This window comes from Ursus americanus, chromosome 2 (assembly GCF_024610735.1).
Source record: "Ursus americanus isolate L20-20 chromosome 2, mUrsAme1.1.p, whole genome shotgun sequence".
NCBI lineage: Eukaryota > Metazoa > Chordata > Mammalia > Carnivora > Ursidae > Ursus > Ursus americanus.
The window spans coordinates 41,070,227-41,092,384 of NC_142128.1; the positions used below are offsets into that span (position 1 = coordinate 41,070,227).

Below are 22,158 nucleotides of genomic sequence, written 5' to 3' on the forward strand. Positions count from 1 at the left end.
GAAGCTCTGTGTGGGCTGTGTATCTACAGGGGGCTGTTTGCTGGGAGAATTCCCAAAGGTCTGGATCTTTAGGTCTTTCCGCTTGGGCTAGTCCGATTTTCTGGAGAAGAATCTAGCAATCTCCTTCCAGGAAGGAGAAGGTTTGGCCCCCCGCGTCTTGGCTGCTGAAGGGCCGCAGAGGGCCGCGGGCTGCTGGCACACAGCCTGCCCTCAGTTCCGAGACCACGCCAGGGCGCTCCCGTGGGCCGGTGTGTCCCCAGCTCAGAGACCCCCTGCTCTGCCAGTCCAGAGACGGACCCTACAGATCTCCATGGCAGGGAGGGGGAGACGGTTGCCCAGGAATAGAAACCTGCTTCCTGACTCGCACACCGTCCATTCCAGAGTCCTTGTAGCTGCCAGCTGAGGGGGCTTTTGGGGATTTGGGGCAATACTTTGTGTTGCTTCTCAGTCTCACGTGGCTCAAGTCAAATGCCACCTACACCCAGGTTCCTGGGCTTTGTCTGCTAAGTCTCAAGCCGTCTGTGGCTGAAAGGCGGCATCTCCGGAGGGGCGTGTGGGGAAGAGGAAGGGAAGGCATTCCGGGGCCGGGCTGCAAAGCGTCTCGAGTGGATTGTATTTAACTCCAGAGGCCGTGGGTCTCAGAGCTAAAACAGGTCTAGCCGTGGGGGGCGTCTGGCAAGTTCATTACCCACTGAGGTCCCATGGGCCCCCATCTTCTATTGCTTCCTATGTGACGGCTCAAGCAAGCAGTGAGCTATAGTGTGTCGGTCTGCACTGGTTTTCAAACGCAGCCGGAAGTTTCTGGTCTTTATGTATTTGCTCACAGCGTTGCTTCTGCTCGGGATTTTCTCTCTCTCTTCCCTTACCTCTCCAGCCCTCCTACCCCCATCTGTAGAGATGATACCAGAAGGTCCAGCTAAGCATGAGCTCCACTAGGAACTGTTTCCCTCAAACCAAATAGAAACTCCTGGACTCTCACGCCTTTAATGACGGTCGTGGCTTTCTCACTTGCATTCTTGCTGGTATTAGTCAAGGTTCCCTAGAGAAACAGAACCGGTGGCAGAGGTATTTTTACACATCCATATATGTCTTCTATAGGCATTTATTTGCAGGGTTGCATATGTCCTATATATGTGCATGATAAATCTCTTCATATTTCATTATATTGTTTATCACAACACGTAGCAGAGATTCATTATAAGGAATTGGTTCACATGATCACGGATGCTGACAAGTCCTAAGATCTGCACGGTGAGTTGGCTGGAGGCCCAGGAGAGCCAGTGATGTCGTTCTGTCCGAATTCGAAGGCCTGAGAATCAGGCACGCCGATGCTGAAGGCCAGCAGGCTGGAGGCCGGGAGGAGCTATGTTTTAGCTCAAATCCGAAGGCAGGCGGAAGTCTACGTTGAAGGCCGTGAGGCAGGAAGAATTCTCTCTTACTATTATGAATAACGCCGTGAGCATCGGTGTACAAGGATCTGTGGAGCCCTGCTCTCAGGCCCTTTGGGTATACACTAGGAGTGGAGTTGCTGTGTCAAATGGTAATTCGGTGTTTAGTTTCCCAGGAACTGCCAAACTTTCCCACAGAGGCTGCACCATCTTACGTTCCCACCGGCGGAGCACACGGGTCCCTGTGGCAGCGCAGGATTCGAATTCAGGCGGTTTGGCTCAGGGACCTGCTCACCCGTGCACGTCGGCGCAAACACGGCCGCACAGACAGGAATGACCACCAAGGAGCCAGCTGACGGGTGCGAGCGGGCAAATGATTAGTGATGCGAAGGGTAATTGTTACTCATTCCTCATTCTGTGAAACTTCAGCGTGATTCTGCCGCTGCTGGGAAGTAGAAAAACAAACTGCAGACCCAAGTTCAGAACGTCTTCCAGGAAAGGGGACGTGGCAGTCCGAGGCCCGTCCGGCCGGAGATCACTGCAGACCACAGAAGCAAACCTCCCTGGAAGTGTTAAGTCAGCTGGTCGATTGTTCTCTAGTCCAGAACACTGTCAAACCCATGAGCTGGAAGGGGCCTCCCGGGCATTTCGTGGCCAAATTCTATTTCAACCTGCTCATTTGACAGGTGATACAAGGAGCTACAACTAAAAACATTCAGATCGAGTCTCCTGTTCAGCAAGAATGTGTTTTGGGAAAATTTATATGTTTACATTTATTTAACAAACACTCCTATAGAACTTACCAGGAGTCAGATACTTATAACATTTTAATGTAACTAATTTAATTCTCATAAGACTCTCAGGAAGGTACTTCTACTTCCCCTGCTTTATAGATGGAAACACTGAAGCACAGAGACATTAGGTAACTTGTCTTAGAACACACAGTTACGAAGGGGCGGAGTGGAATGTAAACCCAGGCAGCCTGGCTCCAGAGTCTGTGTAGAATTACGCTGTACGCTCCATTTAGGAAGTCCACGCCCTAAAGCAATGTCACATCGTGTCCTTAAATAAGACGGGCCATCGCCCCTTCTCCTGAAGCTCACAGGCATCTGTTTTGGTATCGGAATTTTCAAGCTCCAAGTTTGTTTAACCTTAAAATTGTGATGCTTTTTTATTTTTATTTTTTTTATTATTTATTTATTTTTTTAAAAGATTTTTTATTTATTTATTCGACAGAGATAGAGACAGCCAGTGAGAGAGGGAACACAAGCAGGGGGAGTGGGGGAGGAAGAAGCAGGCTCATAGCAGAGGAGCCTGATGCGGGGCTCGATCCCGTGACGCCGGGATCACGCCCTGAGCCGAAGGCAGACGCTTTAACCGCTGTGCCACCCAGGCGCCCCTGTGATGCTTTTTTAAAAAGTTGGTAAGATATACATAAGGTAATATTCACCTTTTAAAAATATACATACTTTTTATTATGTTCTTACGAGAGAAGAAACACTTGCAAGGTAGCAGCCCGCAGACACACACTGAGTCAAATGAACCCACGACAATTCCGGGGCGCACAGGTTAGGAAAGAGTGTGCTAGTTTTTTTTTTTTTTTTTTTTAAGATTTTATTTATTTATTCGACAGAGACAGAGACAGCCAGCGAGAGAGGGAACACAAGCAGGGGGAGTGGGAGAGGAAGAAGCAGGCTCATAGCAGAGGAGCCTGACGTGGGGCTCGATCCCAGAACGCCGGGATCACGCCCTGAGCCGAAGGCAGACGCTTAACCGCTGCGCCACCCAGGCGCCCCTGTTTTGTTTTTTTAAGAAATAAAAAATTGAGTTCATTTTTAACAGAGATAATTATCAAGAAAACAAAGTAACTTTAGTTCATTCGCATTGGATTTCTGACCCACATACCTGCAACTAGTCAACGATGTTATATTTTTCAAATGCCAGTGACCCTGGTTTCTGGGCTCACAGGGCCAGACATAGTGATGACACTGAGTTTCATTCCTCGTTTTTCAGTAACAACTGCTGTGAGTTAGAAGTAAAATTTCACCTCCCTTTGGAACAGTAGGACCCTCGAGGATATGCTCGATCTGTGTTGCTGCTCACAGACTCTTAGGTCTTCCTTTCAAAAGTTGGCCAAGAGTATATGCCATGAAAATTAGGAATGATATAGAAAACGAACCTTCAGTTCCAGAAGGTAAAGGGAGTTCTAAAAACCCTAGACAAGTGTTTTGAAATCCTTGAATGAAAAATACTCTTCATTGCCCGAGACGCTGTCACAGTTGCTGTGGTCCACTATGAACCTGCCACTAGATGATAGGATTATTTTATTTATTTATTTATTTTTAAAGATTTCATCCATTTATTCGACAGAGATAGAGACAGCCAGCGAGAGAGGGAACACAAGCAGGGGGAGTGGGAGAGGAAGAAGCAGGCTCATAGCGGAAGAGCCTGATGTGGGGCTCGATCCCATAACGCCGGGATCACGCCCTGAGCCGAAGGCAGACGCCCAACCACTGTGCCACCCAGGCGCCCCTATGATAGGATTATTTTAAAAGGATGTAACTCAGGACCGCTCAGATGATAGAGGTGCCGAGGGCGAGGGAAGGGGAGAGGGCGCAGAGCTCCCCCACCCTCCAGGCGCCACTCTCCCCGCGCCTCCGCAGGCAGCGCCCCGCAAGCTCCCGTTTGAACCACGTTTCCGTGCATGGTTCTGGGTTGCCACACACACACTGCTGTGCAGCTGTCATCGCCGCCGTCTCTACGACTGTGCACATCAGACAATAACGCCCATTGTGTTTCCCCCACCTCTGGCAAACAGTTTTCCACTTTCTGTCTCTGTGAGTTAACGACCTGCTTCTTTATGTGAGTCAAATCATGCAGGATTTGTCCTTTCATGTCTGGCTTGTTTCACTTAGTGTAACGTCTCCAAGGTCATCCGTGTCTTCCCTTCTTAGGACTGAATAATATTCCACTCAACAGAGATACTGGGTTCATCCAGTTGTCCCTGGGTGGTCCTTTGGGCTGTCTACACTTTTGGCCGTTGTGAATTATGTCCCCACGAACACGGGTGTACACATACCTACAAGTCCCTGCTCTCAATTCTTCTGCACAGTCACCCAAAAATGACATGGCTAGATCATATGATAATTCTGTATTTAACTTTAAGTATGTTGCTTTTGAACAGTTACAGAATCATAGCATTCTATAAATATTACAAGAAGGGGAGATTTATAACCCATTTCTGACGATGGGGATAAAAATCCCTTCTCTGGGGGTGAACTCAGCTGGTGACATGTCAGACACGGAACATGACCGCTGCTACAGAGGGCGCACCAGGCGAGCCTGACTGGGGGAGCCTGCACTGGGGATGCGGCCCCCCAACTGGGAAAGTGGACAGGCCTCCCCAGGAGGACTGTGGGCGCTGGGCCGGGGCCGGGCTTAATTGCAGGGGTGCCACTGGCCTAGGACACGGAGTTCTGCCAATCAGAGGGGTCCCCATATTATACCTCCGAGAGCTACGCACTGTGAATGTCCTCCCAGGCTGATGAGAAAGGGGAGAGGAAGGTTCTGGGAATAAAGAGCACCTTCAGGCAATGATGGATGTGTCAGGGTCAGAGGTCAGGGGAGGGGTCCGCAGCACTTAGGGTCATTGCCCCTAAAGATGACAGAGAACAAAGGGTATTGTTTCCAACTCTCCCAGTGGATACATCAGCCCCAGCCGGAGAGGTGGAGCAGGGCAATTAGAAGAAGCGACTCCTTTGCGTGAGGGTATGGGGTCCCAGCTGGCTGTCACTTACTCCCTGTGTCACCTTTGGGGGGCCATTCCCCCTCTGGAGGCCAAGGGAGGAGCAGCAGATGGTCATTTACTGTGTTTACTCCGTGCGGTCTCTAAGGGACGGCTGTAAATGTTCCGCTCTGGGTCGGGGGTGAGCTCACTGGGGCACAGGGTCTGAGAAAAGTGGTCCAGCCCCCGGCTCCCCCTAGGGGACAGGAAGGGTGACTGCAGGAACACACACCGGGTGGGGGCACCAAGAAGGGGGTGTCCCACCCGCCAGGTCCCACTCTTGTACTCCCCCCTCCCAGCCTGCCTATCGCGGAGTGCCTGCTCTGACCGCCTGTCCTTGGTCCTGAGCAGTGTCCTCCCGCAGGGACAGCCCGGGGGCAGGAGCCAGACTTCACTTTAGAGTGGCCGATTACCTGCTGACGGCCTTGAACAATGCCCTTCCCTTCTTCCATCCTCTGAGTACTCACCTGAAAACTGGGGCAATGTCTCCCAGCCCTCAGGGGTGAGAAATTCAAAGGCTCCTTTCGGAGAAAGCACTCTGCAGGCCGCAGAGTTATCTGAGGGAGGTGCCGGCTTGCAGGCCTTGTGTTCCTGCCCTGCAGGCAGGCCCTGCCCCCGTCGCAGCTCTCTTCAGCCCCCTCTGTTCTCCTTCCAGTCTCCTGGTGACACCCCCATTCCCACTCTGCCACTCACCCGGGGGCCTGAGGCTCTCCCTCGCCCAGGGATGAGAAGTCAAGGCAGATGCTTAACGACTGAGCCTCCCAGGCGTAGGCTTTCTCCCACACGCGTAGGCTTTCTTCCCTTTTTTATCAGTGTTTTTTCAGATCAAAGTCTGGAATATTGTCTCAAGAATTTTGAGGGGCACCTGGGTGGCTCTGTCGGTGAAGCGTCTGCCTTCAGCTCAGGTCAAGATCTCGGGGTCCTGGGATCAAGCCCAGAGTCAGGCTCCCTGCTTAGCAGGGAGCCTGCTTCTCCCTCTCCCTCTGCCCCTACCCCTGCTTCTGTTCTGTCTCTCAAATAAAGAAAATCTTTCTTTTTTTTTTCTTTTTTTTAAAGATTTTATTTATTCATTTGACAGAGACAGCCAGAGAGAGAGGGAACACAAGCAGGGGGAGTGGGAGAGGAAGAAGCAGGCTCCCAGCAGGGGAGCCTGAGGCGAGGTGATCCCAGAACGGTGGGATCACACCCTGGGCCGAAGGCAGACGCTTAACGACTGAGCCACCCAGGCGCCCCTCAAATAAAGAAAATCTTAAAAAAACAAAACAAAACAAAACAAAAACCAGAATTTTGAGCGTCCACTTAGTGTAGAGTTCTGGTGGGGCTTGACAGAGGCCAGAGAGCTTGGAGGGCACATCTCCCTGGAGACGAAGCCCTCTCCACGGGGCCGGGCCCTGTCAGCAGTGAGGATACACCGCTGGGCTTTGTGTTGTGGTGGGCAAATCAGGGTGGTGATCAACGTCAGTGTGGGCTTTGGGGGAGCAAAGAGATGGGCCCCCAACCCGACTTTGTGGATGAACGCGTTCCAGGGAAGTGGGGAAGAGAGCCGACCGCCTTCCTGCAGAAGACATCCCAGTGCGTCTTACAGGTGAGCAGGACGTAGGACAAAGAAGCAGAATATCTGGTAGGGGACATAGCGTGAATAACGGTGGGGGGTGAGGAGCCGTAAATAATATTGTAGAAACATAATTATATTGAAGATACAGAAATCGGAAAACGAGGCTGAGAAAAGTAAAGGTGGGCCAGATCTTTTCACCGGAACCCTAACACCAGTACTTTGCGTAGTGTTGCTCTCCTCTTACAAATCAGGAATTTGCCCAAGTCACACAGCCCACAAGTGGCAGAGCTGGGAGGGGAACGCCATCTGTCTGACTCCAGAACACAGGCTCTCCATTGGTGGCTTAGAGGCGGGAGGCCCAGTTTGGTGCGGTCAGCTGGGCGGGGTCTGAGACACCTGTTCTGGGGCCTCAACGTTCCTCTTTCAAACTCGGCTCTTTGAGCAGAGGGCTTTCTGTGGCTTTCTGGTTGCAGCTGGGCAGCCTGTCCCTCTGGTTACTTTCAGGTGTGCATCTGTTACAGATTGAGGGAAAGGGCGCAGCTACAGTGGGAACCACCTTCCAGCCCTGCTGCAACCCCATTTAAAACGGTAGAAGAGAAGGCCAGTGGCCAAAGGAGCTACTCTCCAACAGGCCCTTTCCCTGTCTGTGGATGTGGCTGAAGGAAGCCCACCGGAATCAGCTTCCACCATGAGCTGGGACAGGGCATGTGCCTGGTTCTGCCCACATGGCTGGTGGGTGTTCCCAAGAGAGCCCCAGAGGCATGGGGTCTGAGGGCTCCCTTCCAGAAGCTCTGTCCCTTCCTTCGGCTCAGACTACCTTGGGGCTCCCGTCAGGCCATGCCCATTCGGTGGTCCAGGAACCTGGATTTGGGTGAGGATGAGCTGGAAGCCCAAAATGGAAAAGCACGTTCTAATTAGTAGTTGCTTTTCCAGAAACTTCTCAGCCTAGACCTTATTTCAAGATTTTTTTTCCCTTTCAAAAATTGAGCTCTGAGGCCCCCCATCAGCTCCAGGCCCCCTCGGGAGCACAGGTGGGCCCTTTCAAGAGGTCCCTGTGGTTGCTCTGAAAGCCAAGGACCAGTTTCCATCTGTCAAATCTGGAGGGAGGACTCGCAGGTTCCCACCTCACTGAGCACCTGTGGCCCAGACTTGTGTCAGGGGTGTCGGTGTCTTCTCTTGGGATCGCCACAGTCATCCTGACCAATATAGCGTCTGTTATCTGTGTATGGCAGGCGAGCACAGTGAAAAGCCAGAGATTTGGAACTACAGTCACAGACACGGTAGGCGGAGGTCTGGGCGCGGACCCGGGTCTGATGCGCTAGCCTCCAAGCCAGTGCCGCGCACCTGGGGGGCAGGCGGGAGAGAGGGGGCCTTTACCATAGTGGGTCTTCCGACGCCCGAGCCTGATCCCAGAATCCCGGAGGGGGAGACCCGGACATCCGTGGTTTTCAGGGCTCCCCAGGCGGCTCCAAGGGGCAAGCCAGGCCGCGGACCGGCTTCACCGCCACACCGAGTCCCTGAGCCTCCTCCCGGGCTCTCCAGGGGCTCCTTTTACAGCGCGATCCCGGCCTCGACACCAACAATCAAAACCGACTGGTGGTCCGCGCTCGCCCGCGCGGTGGGCCGAGCCGGGCTGGGGTCCCCCGCGCTCGCGCCTCAGGTGCGGCGCCCGCGGCCCAGGTGCGGCGCTGCGGCCGGAAGCGGCCCCCGCGGTCGGCTGCGCGCGGGGCGGTTGCGCCACGCGCTCCGCTTTCGTAACAGCGCCCCGGGCCGGCCGGGACGCTCCAGCGCGAGTTCCTCCAGTGTCGTCCTGCGCTGCCGGGACGGTCGGCAGCTCTGAGTCATGCGCCAGTGGGAAGTCGCGCTGACACGGATCCCGGGCCGACGGAGCTAGGGGACTCGCCGTGCGCCTGGCGCGGGCCCCCGGGGGACGGGGGCTGCCCTCGGGGCCCGAGCCCGCTCGCCGCCCGCCCCGCCCCGCCGCCCTGGGAGCTCCGGGCCTCCGCCGGGGAGGAAGCATGCTGGCCCTGCGCTGCGCTCTGCTGACAGCCCTGCTGGCCGCGCCGGGGGCCGCCCTGGCCCCAGGGGGCTGCCCCGCGCCGGGTAAGAGCTTCGCGCGCACTTGGAGAGTGGGGGGAGCCGGCAGGGGGAAGGGGGGCGGCGCCCCTTTTTCGTGGCGGCGGAGCTCCCCGCGGGCGCCGGCTCCGCGCCCACCCGCCGCTCGTGCGCCCCGCGGCGTCCTGCGCCTTTGGCCGCGAGCGCCGCCCGACTGCCCGCTGACCCGGACCTGGCGTGTTCTCGGAACGCCGCGTCCCGAGCCTCCTGCCCTGCGTCCCCACGGGGTGGGGGTGGGGGAATCTGCCGCCCGGGAGTCCTGTGTACCTGCGCCTCTCTCGCCATCAGCTTCGGGGGCCGCGTCGCCGGCTCTGCCCCCCAGCGCCCCGGCGGCGAAGGGTCTGGTCCCGCTGCCCGCGCTCGCATGGGCAGACACGGGCGCTAGCAAGCCGTGTGCCCCCGCGCTGGGAGTTTAACGGAGTGGGGAGGTTGGCTCGGGAGTCGGAGTCTTGGGGCTGGCACACACTGGGCTCTCCTTCCAGAGGAGACGAGGGGCGAGGCAGAGGGCAGTGGGCCCTTTCGCTCCTGTTGACTGTAATCAGCCCTCGGCAGCCAGGCCCTTCTACGGACTCTGGCAGCATGCCCGGCTGTGTCCAGGCCCTCCTCTAGCCCAGCGCGCCACTGCTTCTCAGGTTTATTTTAGGGTCCGAGGGCTTCTTTGAGGAGCAGCCTGCCGTTCCGGGAACAGATGGCTCCTGTCCTGGGCAAGCATCCTCAGCCTGATCTCAGGACTCTAGAGTTAGAGGCTGGTGAGCTCTCTGCTTTCTGGATGGTGGTGCCCCTTGTGCTGGGCCGACGGAGATAAAGGGGTTCTCTTTCTGAGCACACACTGGGCACTCCTGCAGGGAGCAGTCACTGGTGACTGGGGCTCAGGTACCTCACACTTGTATCCTGAACCTCTGCTGGATCTAAAATACACTTTGTTCCAGAGCAGACAGGTTCAGAGAGGTGGAGATGGGAGGTTGTCAGGTCCTTGGTGGAGGCCCACCTTTCTGTGGCTCCAGGGATCCCTGAGACTCCCAAATGCAGAACTAGCCTGGCAGGCGGAGCTGGGGGTGTTGGTGGGCAAGCTGAGAGTCGTGCCTGCTGGCTGAGGGCTGGGGCGGAAGGGGCCAAGGGAAGGGAAGTGAGGCCTGGGCTCGTCCCACGGTGGTGCCAGAGGCGTGCAAGGCAGGGTTGAGGCTTCAGTGTCCCCCTGGGAGGGAGCAAGGCTGCCTGGCCTGCCTCAGTTGCTCCTCACGCCACCCCCCAGGGTACCTGCCCCAGGGGGGTTCCTGCTGTAGTTGCGGTACCTTGGCTCCTAAGAGGTTGCAGGGCAGTGCAACGGCAGCCCTTTGCAGTCAGTCTCTCTTTGCCTGGTGGTCTGGAGGGATGGGCGAGGTGGTCTCGAGGCCGGACAGCCCAGGAAAGGCAGAACTGAGAGTTGGGGGAGGAAGTGAAAGCCCAGTTCAGAAGGAAAATGCAGAGAAGTAGAAAATACCCAGCTCTCCTCCCACACCCACACAGACTCAGCCCACAAGCTGGGGAGTAAATATAAAGACATTGTCCAGGAAGCATGTAGCAGTTGACTGTGAATGTCTGGCTTTGGAGAAGCGAGGGGACAGCAGAGGCTGGAGCTGGGTGAGAGGGGAAGTCCGGGGCTTCTCCAGGCTGGGGGCTTGCGTAGCCGGGAGGCGCGCCTCCTTGCAGTGAGTGGCTGCCCATGTGCCCAGGAGCCGAGGGCACTGCTCGGGTGTACTTGCTGTCGGGGGCCCTGACCCGCCGGGACTTAGGTGTTGGCGTGGAAGGCCTGGACACGGGTGACTCAGGTTCCTTCCGCCTTCCGCGGAGCACGACGGGGCGCAGACGAGCATGTGCAGCTTTAAGTCTCTTAGAAGTCCCGTCTCAGCTTCTGAACTTCCCTTTGGTGACTTCTTCCTGCCCCCAGTGCCCACCTGCATTCCTGGCCTCACCCTAAGTCACCATTTCTCAGAAGCGCAGTTCTGGGTCTGGTTGTGTTAGAATTTGTGTGTGTGTGTTGGCGAATATTTGGCCCCCACCCCAGACTGACTGAAGAGAGAGATCTGGGAGTGAGGCTGGGAAGTGTCCTTTTCCACACATGCTTGTGATTCGCTGGTCGGGGATGACGGGCTCACGGGTGTGCTTGAGGAGCTGAAGGAAGGCCCTCCTCCCTCAGGCTTCTAGTTGCCAGAAATCTCTCCCCGCTTTGGCTCTGCCCTTGTTTATTCATTTCAGCAAACACTGAGTTTGTGTAAAGCCCTATGGGGCCTGTGTGGGACCAGCCACCCAGACTCCACCCTAAAAGGAGCTTGAAAATGGCCAAGTGCAAATCCCTGAGAGGGACTGAGAAAACCCAGCTGCCTGAGGCCTTGTGGTACCCACTTCCCAAAGACAAATCGTCTGGAGATGGGGACGGTACAGAGGAAGCTGTTCCGAGGGAGGACCAGACCCCAGGCGGCAGGCACATGACCTGGCAGACTGGGTCAACACCCCCTCGGGTTGCTGGGTGCTCACCGCTGCAAATATGCACCCCTCCCCCCTTCCCCAGTCCCACCCGGCCTGCCAGCCTCTGGCCCAGTAGCCACTTGCCAGGTGTGGCTGTTGACATTTAAATTAATTATGACCAGTCGCTCAGGAGCGTGTGAGTAGTGGCAACGTCCTGCACGTGGACGAGGGTCTCCGTCGCTGCGGGAAGTTCTGCTGGACCTGCCTGGAGCGCGGCTCCTTTCTTCCCGAGCTTTTCTGCTGCAGCTTCCTTTATCCCTCTCCAGACCTCATCTTCTCCACGGCAGGGGACTGCTCACCATCATGGGCGGTGGTCATGGTTTGGAGCCGGACAGATCTCTTCCCAGCCCTGCCGTGTAGGGAGGATGTGAGCTTTTGTGAGTGACTTTACCTCTTGGAGACTCGCCGTCCTCATCTGGAAAATACAAATAATTATACCTAATCGGTGGCTGTACAGGTGAAAGGAGAGAAGATACAGAAAAGTCTCTCCTGCAGAGTGTGTGCTGACGTTCGCGTTGCTAATAGTTCGTGCGTTTGAGCAGAGTATTTTGACTGCTCGTGTGTTCCACATGCTATTCTTAGAACTGTAGATGCAAAAATGAGCAAAACAGACAAAAATCCCTGGCTCCCTGGCACTTGGGTTTATGCAGATGCGAGTTAACTGCGCAACGTGGTGACGGGGTGGTTACTAGTGCCCAGAGGGGATGTGAGGCCGGGAGGGAGCCGGGAACTGTGTGCATCTGTAGGGGCGTGTAGCACTGGACTTTTTGAGGGGGACCAGGGAAGTTCTCACGGAGAGGATGACATTTGAACGAAGGCCTGAAGGAAATACGAAATCTTTAGGGATTCCTTATACTCCCGTTTTGGGCAGGAAATTCCCTCCTTTTTAGCAGTCTGACACCATCCGATACTGAGGGCCTGTGAGGTTCTGGAGCAGAGGGCTCTGTGGGGACTCTCAGTGGCCCTTAGAGACCTGCTAAATGCCGTGTCATTAGCTGCCATCAAGGTAGGAGTCTTTAAAAGAGAACCCTTGAGGGCTGGAGTGGCACTCTCAGACCTCCTGTCTGGGGAGGCCCCTGTAGCTTCCTCTGAGTAATTAATCTGTGTGCTTTACTCTGTCCTCTGGGCTTGAGATCCGGCGAGGTTGGCCGTCCTTGGCAGACTCGGCCTTTTCCAGCCTGGTGCTAGGTCCTCAGCAGGGCTCCCCCTCGTACCTTCCCTCTGCCAGCTCTGCCCCGTGGCTCTCCCCTTAGGCGTGTGGCCCTGAGGCCCTGCATCCAGGCTGCCTCTCCATCCCCTGTTCTCACTGTCCCACTGCCTTCCAGCTGCCTTTCCTGAAAAGCATCCTTTGGTCTCCCCTCTCTGCTTGGCGTTTACAGTAACAGCATAGCGAGTGCCAACCGCGTGCAGAGAAGTGTGCCAGCTTCGGCCGGGCACAGCTGCCGAATGTTCGAGGGTGTTAGACCCCTTGCGCACCTGGGACAGGCTATAGGACGGGCAGGTTTTGTTGGAGGGGACGGTCAGGAGGTCGGTTTTGGACTTGCTGACAGGGAGACATCTGTCAGACAAGCAGCGGAAGACGCTGAGGAGCTGGACGCAGGAAGCTGGAGTTGGGGAAGGAGGACTGGGGCTGAGGTGCGAATGTGGGCGTCGTCTAACTGCAGATGTCATTTCAAGCCTTGAGGGTGGCCGTCCTCGCACGGGCGTGAGTGCAGCTGGGGAGCAGGAGAGAAGAGGCCCCAGCGGAGCCTTCTCAGGCTGGCAGGGGGCGGGGTGGGGGGGGAGACCCAGGAGGCGGGACCCTGTTGGAGGCTCCAGGAGACTTGGTGTCTGACAGCCGGGTGAGGACAGCTTGTCGAAGAGGAGGGAGCAGGCCACGGTGTCGCACAGTGTCCCGCCAGCGGGGGGCCGGGCAGGCACAGGGCTGGGCCCTGACCAGTGCCCTTGGCGACCTTCACAGGAGGAGTTTCCGTGAAATGGTGGAGGCCGGAGGCCGCTGAGAGTGGATTCACCAGAGGATGGAGCCGCGAAAGTGGGAGTGGTGGGCGCCGGTGGCCCTTGGAGGATGTGGGCTGTAAAGGGGGTAAAGAAATGGAGTGTGATTTCGCTGGAAAAGTGGGGTCACAAAAGGGATTTCTAGAAAGATGGCTGAACTGTCAGCTTGCTTGCGTGCGGGTGGAAATGCTGCAGCAGGTGGATGGAGGTGAGAGCTGCCGAAACTCCTTGAGTGGGCGAGAGGAGACCGAGGCTCAGAGAGGTTATAACTTGCCCAAGATCACACAGCGAGGAAGTGACGGGCCAGGCTCTGAACCCTGCTCTCTGCACTCAACCACATGTGCTGCTGAGTCCACCCCCGCCCCCGGCGCCCCCCCCCCAAAGTACAGGGATGCCAAGGTCACCTTCTTTCTTCACAGCATCCACATCCGAGGCTCACCGGCACCTGGCCTTGGTGTGGCGGGACAACCGCTGTGGCCCAGGCAGCGTCTGCGGCCTAGACCTAAGTACTGAACAGTGCTGAAGGCCGTGTGCACACCTCCTTCTCCCCCGTGTGCATTCACATCACTTTCCATTGGGGGCTGTTTGCAGGTGCCCGTCCCCGTCAGGGCACTTACCCTAGGGGAGGCAGCTGGCTCTGCGTGGGGTCGGGCCCTCCAGGCCCATGTCTTGCTGCCCACGTGCCAGCCCCCCAGCTTGGGGCAGGTTACCTCGAGCCTAGGCAGGCAAGACTTCCAGCACAAAAGTGGGCTTGGTGGTTGTTACTGATCCTGAGAGCCCATTCGGATGGGAGGAGGGGAGGCTGCAGCCTGAGGATCTTCTTGCACAAAGTGGGGACACACTCGTGCAATGGCGGTAAGAATGGCTGAGCCCCCTGGGCGGCTCTGTTGGTGAAGCGGCTGACTCTTGATTTGGGCTCAGGTTGTGATCTCAGGGTTGTGGGATTGAGCCCCACGTCAGGCTCCACGCTCAGCCTGGGGTCTGTTTGGGATCCCCACCCCCACTCGGGGGCGCTGTCTCCCTCTCCAGTTGCTCATACTCCTTGACAGATTAGGTACGTCTGGAAAATAAGGCCGCGGTTTTAACCTTAATTATCAAAGGCGATCTTCAGAACAGCATCTTGAAGTGTGTAGTCTTACTGTTTCCAGTTTATGGCTGGGAAAGTGGGATCTGAAGAGCCTGAGAAGCTGGCCTGAGGTCGCGCAGCTCCGAGTGACGCCCTGCGTCGGGGACTTGGCTCTGAGCCCTGTGCTTGGCCTCTTGACCACGAGGACTAGGACAGAACGCACATCAGGAGCTTCCTCTTTAATGTCTTGGTGTCTCATTACATGGATACGCAGAGCCCTTCGTGTGCTCTGCTTTCGGTGGGCACCTGCGGGTTTCTCATCTTGTGGTGACAGGCAGCGTCCCAGGGAGTAGCCCCCCGCCCCTCACGCCCCTCACGCCCCTCGGGGCGAGAACACCTGCAGGGTAAGCTCCCTGAGGGGAGTCTGTGGGTTGGAGGCCCTGAACATTTGTAATTTTGAGAGAAGCTCCACGAATTCCGAGCCCTAGCAGCAATGAGAGAGTGCGTGTGTGTCTACGCCTTTGCCCAAAGTGTGTTATTAAACCAGCGTCTACACAGAAAACAGTCTGTGTGGAATTAATTGCTTTTACCTTATCTGAGTGAGATTGTGTAGGCTTTTTCATGTTTAAGAGACATTTGCATGACCTGTTTCTATGAACTGCATGTTCATATTCGTTGCTAACTTAAAAAATTTGAGTTGTTGGTCTTTTTCTCATTGCCTACAGGAAGTCTTAATATATTAAGGAATTTAGGCCTCTATGATATGAATTATGAATATTTTTCTCTGGTTTGTCATTTGTCTTTTGAGTTTTTGGGAGAGATGGTGTTTGCCATGGTGTTTGCCATGCAGATTTTTAAAAATCTAGTTGGTGGGTCGTCTGGGCAGCTCAGTCTGTTAAGCGTCTGCCTTCAGCTCAGGTCATGATCCCAGAGTCCTGGGATCAAGCCCCGTGTCAGGCTCCCTGCTCAGCGAGAAGCCTGCTTCTCCCTCTCCCGCTCCCCCTGCTTGTGTTCCCTCTCTCGCTGTCTCTCTCTCTCTGTCAAATAAAAAATATATATATAGTTGGATTTATCAATCTCTACAATGTCCAGGTGTTGTATCATACTTATAAGATCTTCCCTATGCCAGTATTATTTTAAAAGATTATTCTTTTTTTTTTTCTGGTGGCTTGAGGAGTTTTTTACATTTAAATATTTGATCCATTTTGAGTTTATCATAGACTGAGGCATGAAGTGTGGCTCTTTTTTTCCCCAGTTATAACCTAATGTCCCTTTACAGTTTATTGAATAATCCATTTCCCCCACACTGGTTTTATTTTATTTATTTATTTGCTTACTGGGGGGGGGAGGGGCAGAGACAGAGAGAATCTCAAGCAGAGTCCCTGCTGAGCTCCACCTGGGACTCGATCTCATGACCCTGAGAGCATGACCTGCGCTGAAATCAAGACTTGGTCCCTCAACCCACTGAGCCGCTCAGGTGCCCGTCCCCCGCTGATTTGAAGTCACCTTTCAGATCTGCAGACGCTAAGTGCTTGGGTGGGTACTGCTTCTCGGCCTCATGAGTGGTTAGGAGCGCACATCCTGAGGCCTGGGTTCGAGTGGCTCGCGCTCGGTCAGCAGTGACCAACCTCCTCCGAAGGACAGACGGGGGGTCCGGTTGGGATGTGCGGGGGCTCGAACGGTGCCTCTCTGTGCCAGTACTCAGACTGGGCTGCTTTTAAAAGATTGTGGTAAAACGCTCATCACACTTATCGTCTTGGCTGTTTGAAAGTGGGCAGTTCGTTTGAGCAGACGAAGCGATTTTCGGGTATTGTTACTTCTAAGCCGCGTCTCGTTTCCCCTGCATCGGTTTGTGCCCGTGTCGTGCTGCTGTCCTGGTTGCAGCTTTAGAAGGTGCTTAAGGCCTGGGCGGGCTCATCCCCATCCCCTTCCTCTGCTGCCTCGGAATTGTCCTGCCCTTGCTGACTTTTCCTTTTGTTTTTTTGTGTTTTTTTTAAGATTTTATTTATTTGACAAAGAGAGACAGCCAGCGAGAGAGGGAACACAGCAGGGGGAATGGGAGAGGAAGAAGCAGGCTCATAGCGGAGGAGCCTGATGTGGGGCTCGATCCCAGAACGCCGGGATCACGGCCTGAGCCGAAGGCAGACGCTTAACCGCTGTGCCACCCAGGCGCCCCCTGACTTTTCCTTTTGAATCAGCTGTCTCGTTCTAGAACATTTCTGTTGGTACTTTCATTAGGATCAGGTGGAATTTGGAGATGGCTCTAGGGAGCGTTCACAGTGCTGCGTCTTCTATTGCAGAACGTGGCGGGGGGGCCTGGGTCTGGGCCTTGCAGCTCCCTGCTGCCAGTTCCGAACCCGTCCTTCTCAGGGACACCCGGTGAGCCGGCCAGATCGGCGAGGGGCATGTGCGCAGGTGTGCTAGGCCCGAGCTGAGGCCGCCGTGGGGCTGCGGGAACCGACTTCAGGGCCTTCATCGGTGCCACACACCCACAGACAAGAGCGCTCAGCGTGAAAGTGCAGCTCCGTGAGTTTTCACTCAGATGAGGAGCAGAACGCGATCAGCCCCCTCCCCCCCCCCCGCGGCTCCTCAAACCGTTAGCTTCCTTGGGTCTCGAGGGGTGGGCTGTGGGTATGGTTTGGGATGGGGGCGCCCGGCAGCGCCTTCCCCGAGCACACAATAGACCCCCGCCACCCAGTGGGCCAGGCTCCTGGCTGGCCACTGAAGCTGAGTTCGAGATGGGAATGGCTGTGCTCCATGAGGGCCAGCCGAGGGGTGGACACAACCAGGGTGAGGGGCTCCAGTCCCGGCCACGCTACCCACAGGCACCTGGCCCCAGCCCCCCAGGGGCTCTCGGCCCAGCACCCCAGGCCAGCCCCTTCCTGGCCTGAGGCAGAGTCAGTTTTAGCGGGCCTCTGGGGCCGTTGGACTGTTTGCCCTGCTTCCACATCTTTTCCTCTAATTAGGTGATAATCTCGGAGAGGTGAGCTGGCCAGACCTTCCGGGCTGGGCCCCAGATTACCTCCGAGGCCACTAGGCCAGGATTACATATTTTTCTCTGGAGCTGGTCACCATGCAGGTCTGTGAGCCAGCCTCCAGCTCCACCTTTGTGTGGGGCCCGAGGAGGCTGTAGTCCGGGGTGCGGAGCCAAGGTAAATACCGGCTCTGCCAAGTACAAGGCAAACTCGAGCAGCTACAGCCCGCAAACCCGGGAGAGGAGGGGCGGGGCTGCTGCAGGGGAGCAGCGGGGAGCGGGCGCGGGGCTCAGCTTAGAGCCTGGGGCCTGGCCTCTCCCTGGGATGTGGGGACTTTGGCGTTTAGGCCCGCGAACGGGTGACCTGGTGGGAGTGGGAGTGGGGGGAGTTGTCACAGACTGCTGCCCTGGGGAGGGTCGGGCGCGTGGGCCCCACTGCAGGCAGCCGGTGCGCCTGAGGAGGCCTGTTCACCTGGCTTCCCTCACACCTAGGACTCCCCTCCCCGAGCGACTGTGATGGGTGGAAAGGCAGGAGGAGAGCAGGAAGCGACAGGTGGTGAGCAGCCCAGCGAAGGGGAGCTTGGGGGGGCTCCCCTTGCTCAGGGCAGAGAGACACTTGGCTGGAGGGACCTGGAGCCGGCACACGCCCCCCACCTCACCAGCGAGTTCCTGAGCTTCCGTCCTGCTACGGGACAGGCTTCCCTTCCTGGCAAGGTGGTTGTGAGAAGTAGCAAGCCCGGTGACTCGCCGGTGGCTAATGAGCGTTGTGATTATTACCTGGAAATCAGGAAGTCTGTTTCAGTTGGTAGGTGGAGAGCACCGGGGCGAATTCTAGGCTCCCCGGGACCAAATTCTGCATTTGGACACAGGGACCCACGTCCTTCTGGGTACTTCTCAGCAGCCACTCCCTTTAACTGAAGGCCTTTATTGCTGAGAAGGGACCTGGTTTCTCTGTGACCCCTTCTGAAATCCTGAGCCTCTGCAGCCCACGAGGTTGGAGTCCCTCCTGGGCGGCCAGCCAGACCCGAGTCCCAGCTCAGAAACCAGGGCCAGGGGATTGGCAGGTGCACGCCAGGCCGTCCTCAGTGGCAGCGTGCTGGGCGGCCGGCTCACCGCTTACATAAGTGGGGCCGGGAAGCTGAGCTTGTTTTGCTGGCAAGAGCAGCAGATGCTGTAACAGAGTTGAGAAATATGTCTCTGTGTGTGTGTTTTTCTGATTATTGACATTTGCCAGTTTACTTGAAGAGGAAAAAAAGTAGAAAAACAGCAGAGCTGTTGGGGTTTCTGGCAACCAACCTGTGGTCCAGAACGGGGAGGGACCCCCGTGCCCAGGGCTGTGCTGCACAGTCCCCCACTGGGGTGGTGGGGGCCCCGTGCCCCAGAGAGTGGCGTGGCGGGGGCCCGAGGGGCCTGCAGGTGTGGGATTGGTTGCCAGGGGTTCCATCCTCTCGAGGAAGGGGAGGCAGGGAGGTTGTGGGAATTCCCCTCCTTGGAGCTCTCCAGGAAGAGGAGCCGCGTCTGTCTGAGAGCACTGGCATCTGGCTTTCGACCCTCTCCGAACCAAAGCCATCAGCTATTAGAATAATAAACCTGTTGATTAATTACATGTTTTCGGGCTGGTATTGTCTGAGATAAACGGCACAGACGTGCTTCCTGACCTGAGAGCTGACGACTCCACATGGTGAGATGCTAGGGTCTGAACCCTCGCTTCCCAGAGGGATAAACGGGGGCTCAGCTAGTGGCTCTGTGAGGAGCCCAAGGCTGCCTGTGAATCGTGGCGAGACGAGGGATGGACTCAGGCCTCCTGTCCCTTCCACGCCAGGCTGTCCCCACTCCTAGATGCGTAGTTCATGGTAAGCGTCGGGCTGGCATACGAGACACCAAGTGCTTTGGCATTTAGGGAGGAGATGTTGGGACGTCTGTTTTCAGGAGTGGACACTTCTGATTTCGGTCCCAGGTGACGTGCTTTCGTCCTCCGCAGGACCCTTGTCTTCACAGGAAGCTGGGGTGTGGGGCGCTGCTGACCTCCTCCTGCCACTGGTCTTGGGAAGAACGAAGAAGGCTCCCAGTCCTTGACGGCTCCCTCCTGTCTCCTGCCTCTGTGGTGCTTTATGCTGGAGCCTGGGGGCCAGCGGGTTCATTCTCCAGGTGCCTGGAGGATAAGCAGAAGGAAGGAGCAGTATTGGGTCCTGTGGGGGGGGGCTGGGGGCGTTGAGCCTGTGCCCTTCCTTGGCAGAGGTGGGTCTCACCCCCTGGGGACCCCACCTGCCGCACCGTGTGGGGGTTCACTTCTTGGCGCCTTTTCCAGTTGTTCGTCCTGCGGGAACGCCCCTCCCTGCGGCTCCACTGGTCAGACCCCTGACTCAGGTCTCCCTTCCTCGTGTCCCTCAGTACATCGGGGCAGTTAGTTCAGGATGGCCTGTATTATAGGCAGTTTTAAGGTCCCCGCAGGGTTTCGTGGGGCCTGAGATTACAGTATGGGCAAGGAGGAAGAGGAGTCGTGGTCCATGGTGGTGTTGACTGTCTGTTCTTCCCCAGTGAGGACTTCTGGCCTTGCCCGTGATGGTGCTCAGAAACCCTGGTGTCTTTAGGAGGGACAGACACAGGCTTACCTCTGGCCCCCAGACCTCGGAGCAGTCCCTGAGGGGCAGGTGCCGGATTTCGTGCTCTGTTCAGTGGTAGAGCGGGCAGGGTCAGCTGCTCCCTGCTGTCCCCACCGCCCAGGGTGGGAGTGAGGGCCGTGGGGGTGGGGGGAGGAATGGCTGGGGCAGGAAGGGGCCGCCCCTTTGCTCCCCCACGGTGTCTCTTCCCTTTGACCCTTCCCTATCCGGGAGCCCTGCTTGGGAGGGCCCTGGCTGCTCCGGAGTCGAGCAGAGGCAGCTGGGGGGAACCATGACCTGGTGCGGACCAGGGGATCAGGCAGCAGAGCTGAGGGCCAGGGCTGTAGAGCAGAGCCAGAGTGACAAGTGACAGAGCACCGAGCCCAGGGGCAGGTGAACCCTCTCTGACCTGCAGGGCTTGTCTGGAGGAGCCCACGCTCGCCCTCCCCTGTCCCCTGGTTTCCTTCGTGCCCCACTTCCTCCTTCCTCCTGAGACTGAATAACTTGGACAGACCCAGGCTGTGGAGCTTCTTTGTTTTAAATACGATTATATTCGTTCTGAGACTAGTACGGCTTATAGAAAATCTAAAAACTGCAGGAAGGGGACGGAAGAGAAAGAAATCACTTCCAGTCCCGCCCTCTGAGAGAGGGGTAGAGGTGCCAGGGGGACGCGGGGACATTACTTCCTCCCTTCAGAGAGATGTCCCCGGCTCCCGCATAGCTGTGCAGGTGTCGTGGGCACTGGCTTGGAGAGTGGTCAGGAGCAGTGGTGAGCGGGTGGCCGGGGGGAGGGACAGCCTTGTCTGCTGTGGCCCGAGCACGATGATTTGTTGTGGTCTTTGCTCTCTGAGTGACCAGCCTGCACAGAGTGGTTTCAGAAGCATAGTTAACACAGTGTTGTTCACAGCTTCTAGAAGAAACGTAGTTGCGCACTTTTTTTTTTTGAGTAACCCTCTGTCCTCAGCATGGGGCTTGAACCCACGACCTTGAGATCAAGAGTTGCATGCTCTGCGGACTGAGCCAGCCAGGCGCCCCTAGAAGAAACACATTTTGAAGAAGGGCTGGGACAGGCAATAGTTGCCAATGGGTAGTTTATAATTAATCATTCCCCATTAAAAAAAAAATAGTGACTCAGTTTTAAAGACTCAGAAAACCATTACTCAAGCTCCTTGGCAGAGGGAGCGGCCATCACATTGCTCCCACAGCTCTGCTTTTACGGACGAGAAAAAAAGCCTTTTTATTTGCTATTTCTCTGAGCTGCCCCCGTGCTTTGGGCATTGTTAAAGGAGCAGGGAAGTACAGCCCTGCTGTTCAGGCTGGTCACTGCACACAGCGGGAGCTTCCCTCGGAGCTGGGGAGGGAAGTGGGCCGAGAAGCCATTCTCCCGCAGGGGGCAAGTGCAGAAGAGAAGAGAGCTCCCTCTGGCTCCCGGCTCCCATTTTCCTCCCATTTTCCTCCCGCAGCATCTCCTGCTTAGGACGGGCTCCTCCCCGGCACCACTGCCTAGTGTGTCATCCGTGACCAGCGCTCTCGGCCGTTCCCGGTGTGGAGACTCTGTGCCTGTGGGTCCCTCTCGGGCACCCTACATTAAACATGTATTAAGCACCTACTGAGTTCTTCGATGAGTGCTAGTGGGAGCTCCGCGTCTCATAGTCATGGCTGGGGATGGGGACGGTGCCCTGTGAAGTGTCAGTGAAAGGACGAGCCGCACGTGGGCCTTCGTGCCGCCCACCTGTGTCTGTTGGGTATTGGTGGCGGGTGAATTCCGATTTCCACTCGTGGTGAAGCTCCACACCGACTGGCAGTCCTCGTCCACGGAATCTCCATCCTTGTGTCTACGGTGGTGGCACTTCGTGCATGAGCTTGACGTCTGTGTTGGCTTTTATCCTCAGAGCTGCTTTATCTGGTGGAAAATGGAGAAGTAAAAATACGGATATGGTGATCAGAAGTGTAGGGTAGTAAAAATATCTTTAAAAAAAAGAACAAAAGATAGGGGCACCTGGCAGCTCCGCTGCTAGGGCACGTGACTCAATCTGAGGGTTGTGAGTTCAAGTCCCACCTTTGGTGTAGAGGTTACTTAAAAATAAAATCTTAAAAAAAAATAAAGGGAGCATTGGGTGAGTCTTCTAAACATAACCTCATCGGGCACAGATGGAAATCATTCTGTGGCCCGGAC

The 22,158-nt window shown here is 56.2% G+C and overlaps 1 protein-coding gene across 4 annotated transcripts in view; it reads left to right on the plus strand.

The window, feature by feature from the left end:
- Positions 1 to 7,917: 7,917 nt before the first annotated feature.
- IL6R (interleukin 6 receptor) overlaps positions 7,918 to 22,158 on the plus strand; it is a 42,213-nt gene continuing 27,972 nt past the window's right edge. The window contains exon 1 of one of the 4 annotated variants that reach the window (XM_087854672.1): positions 7,918 to 8,007. In XM_087854672.1, the coding sequence (XP_087710798.1) occupies positions 7,953 to 8,007 (55 nt within the window). In that variant the 5' untranslated portion in view covers positions 7,918 to 7,952. Of the gene's footprint in view, positions 8,008 to 8,488; positions 8,831 to 22,158 lie in introns of those variants that run through there. The other 3 variants (XM_087854675.1, XM_087854670.1, XM_045783828.2) reach the window with 3 other exon arrangements.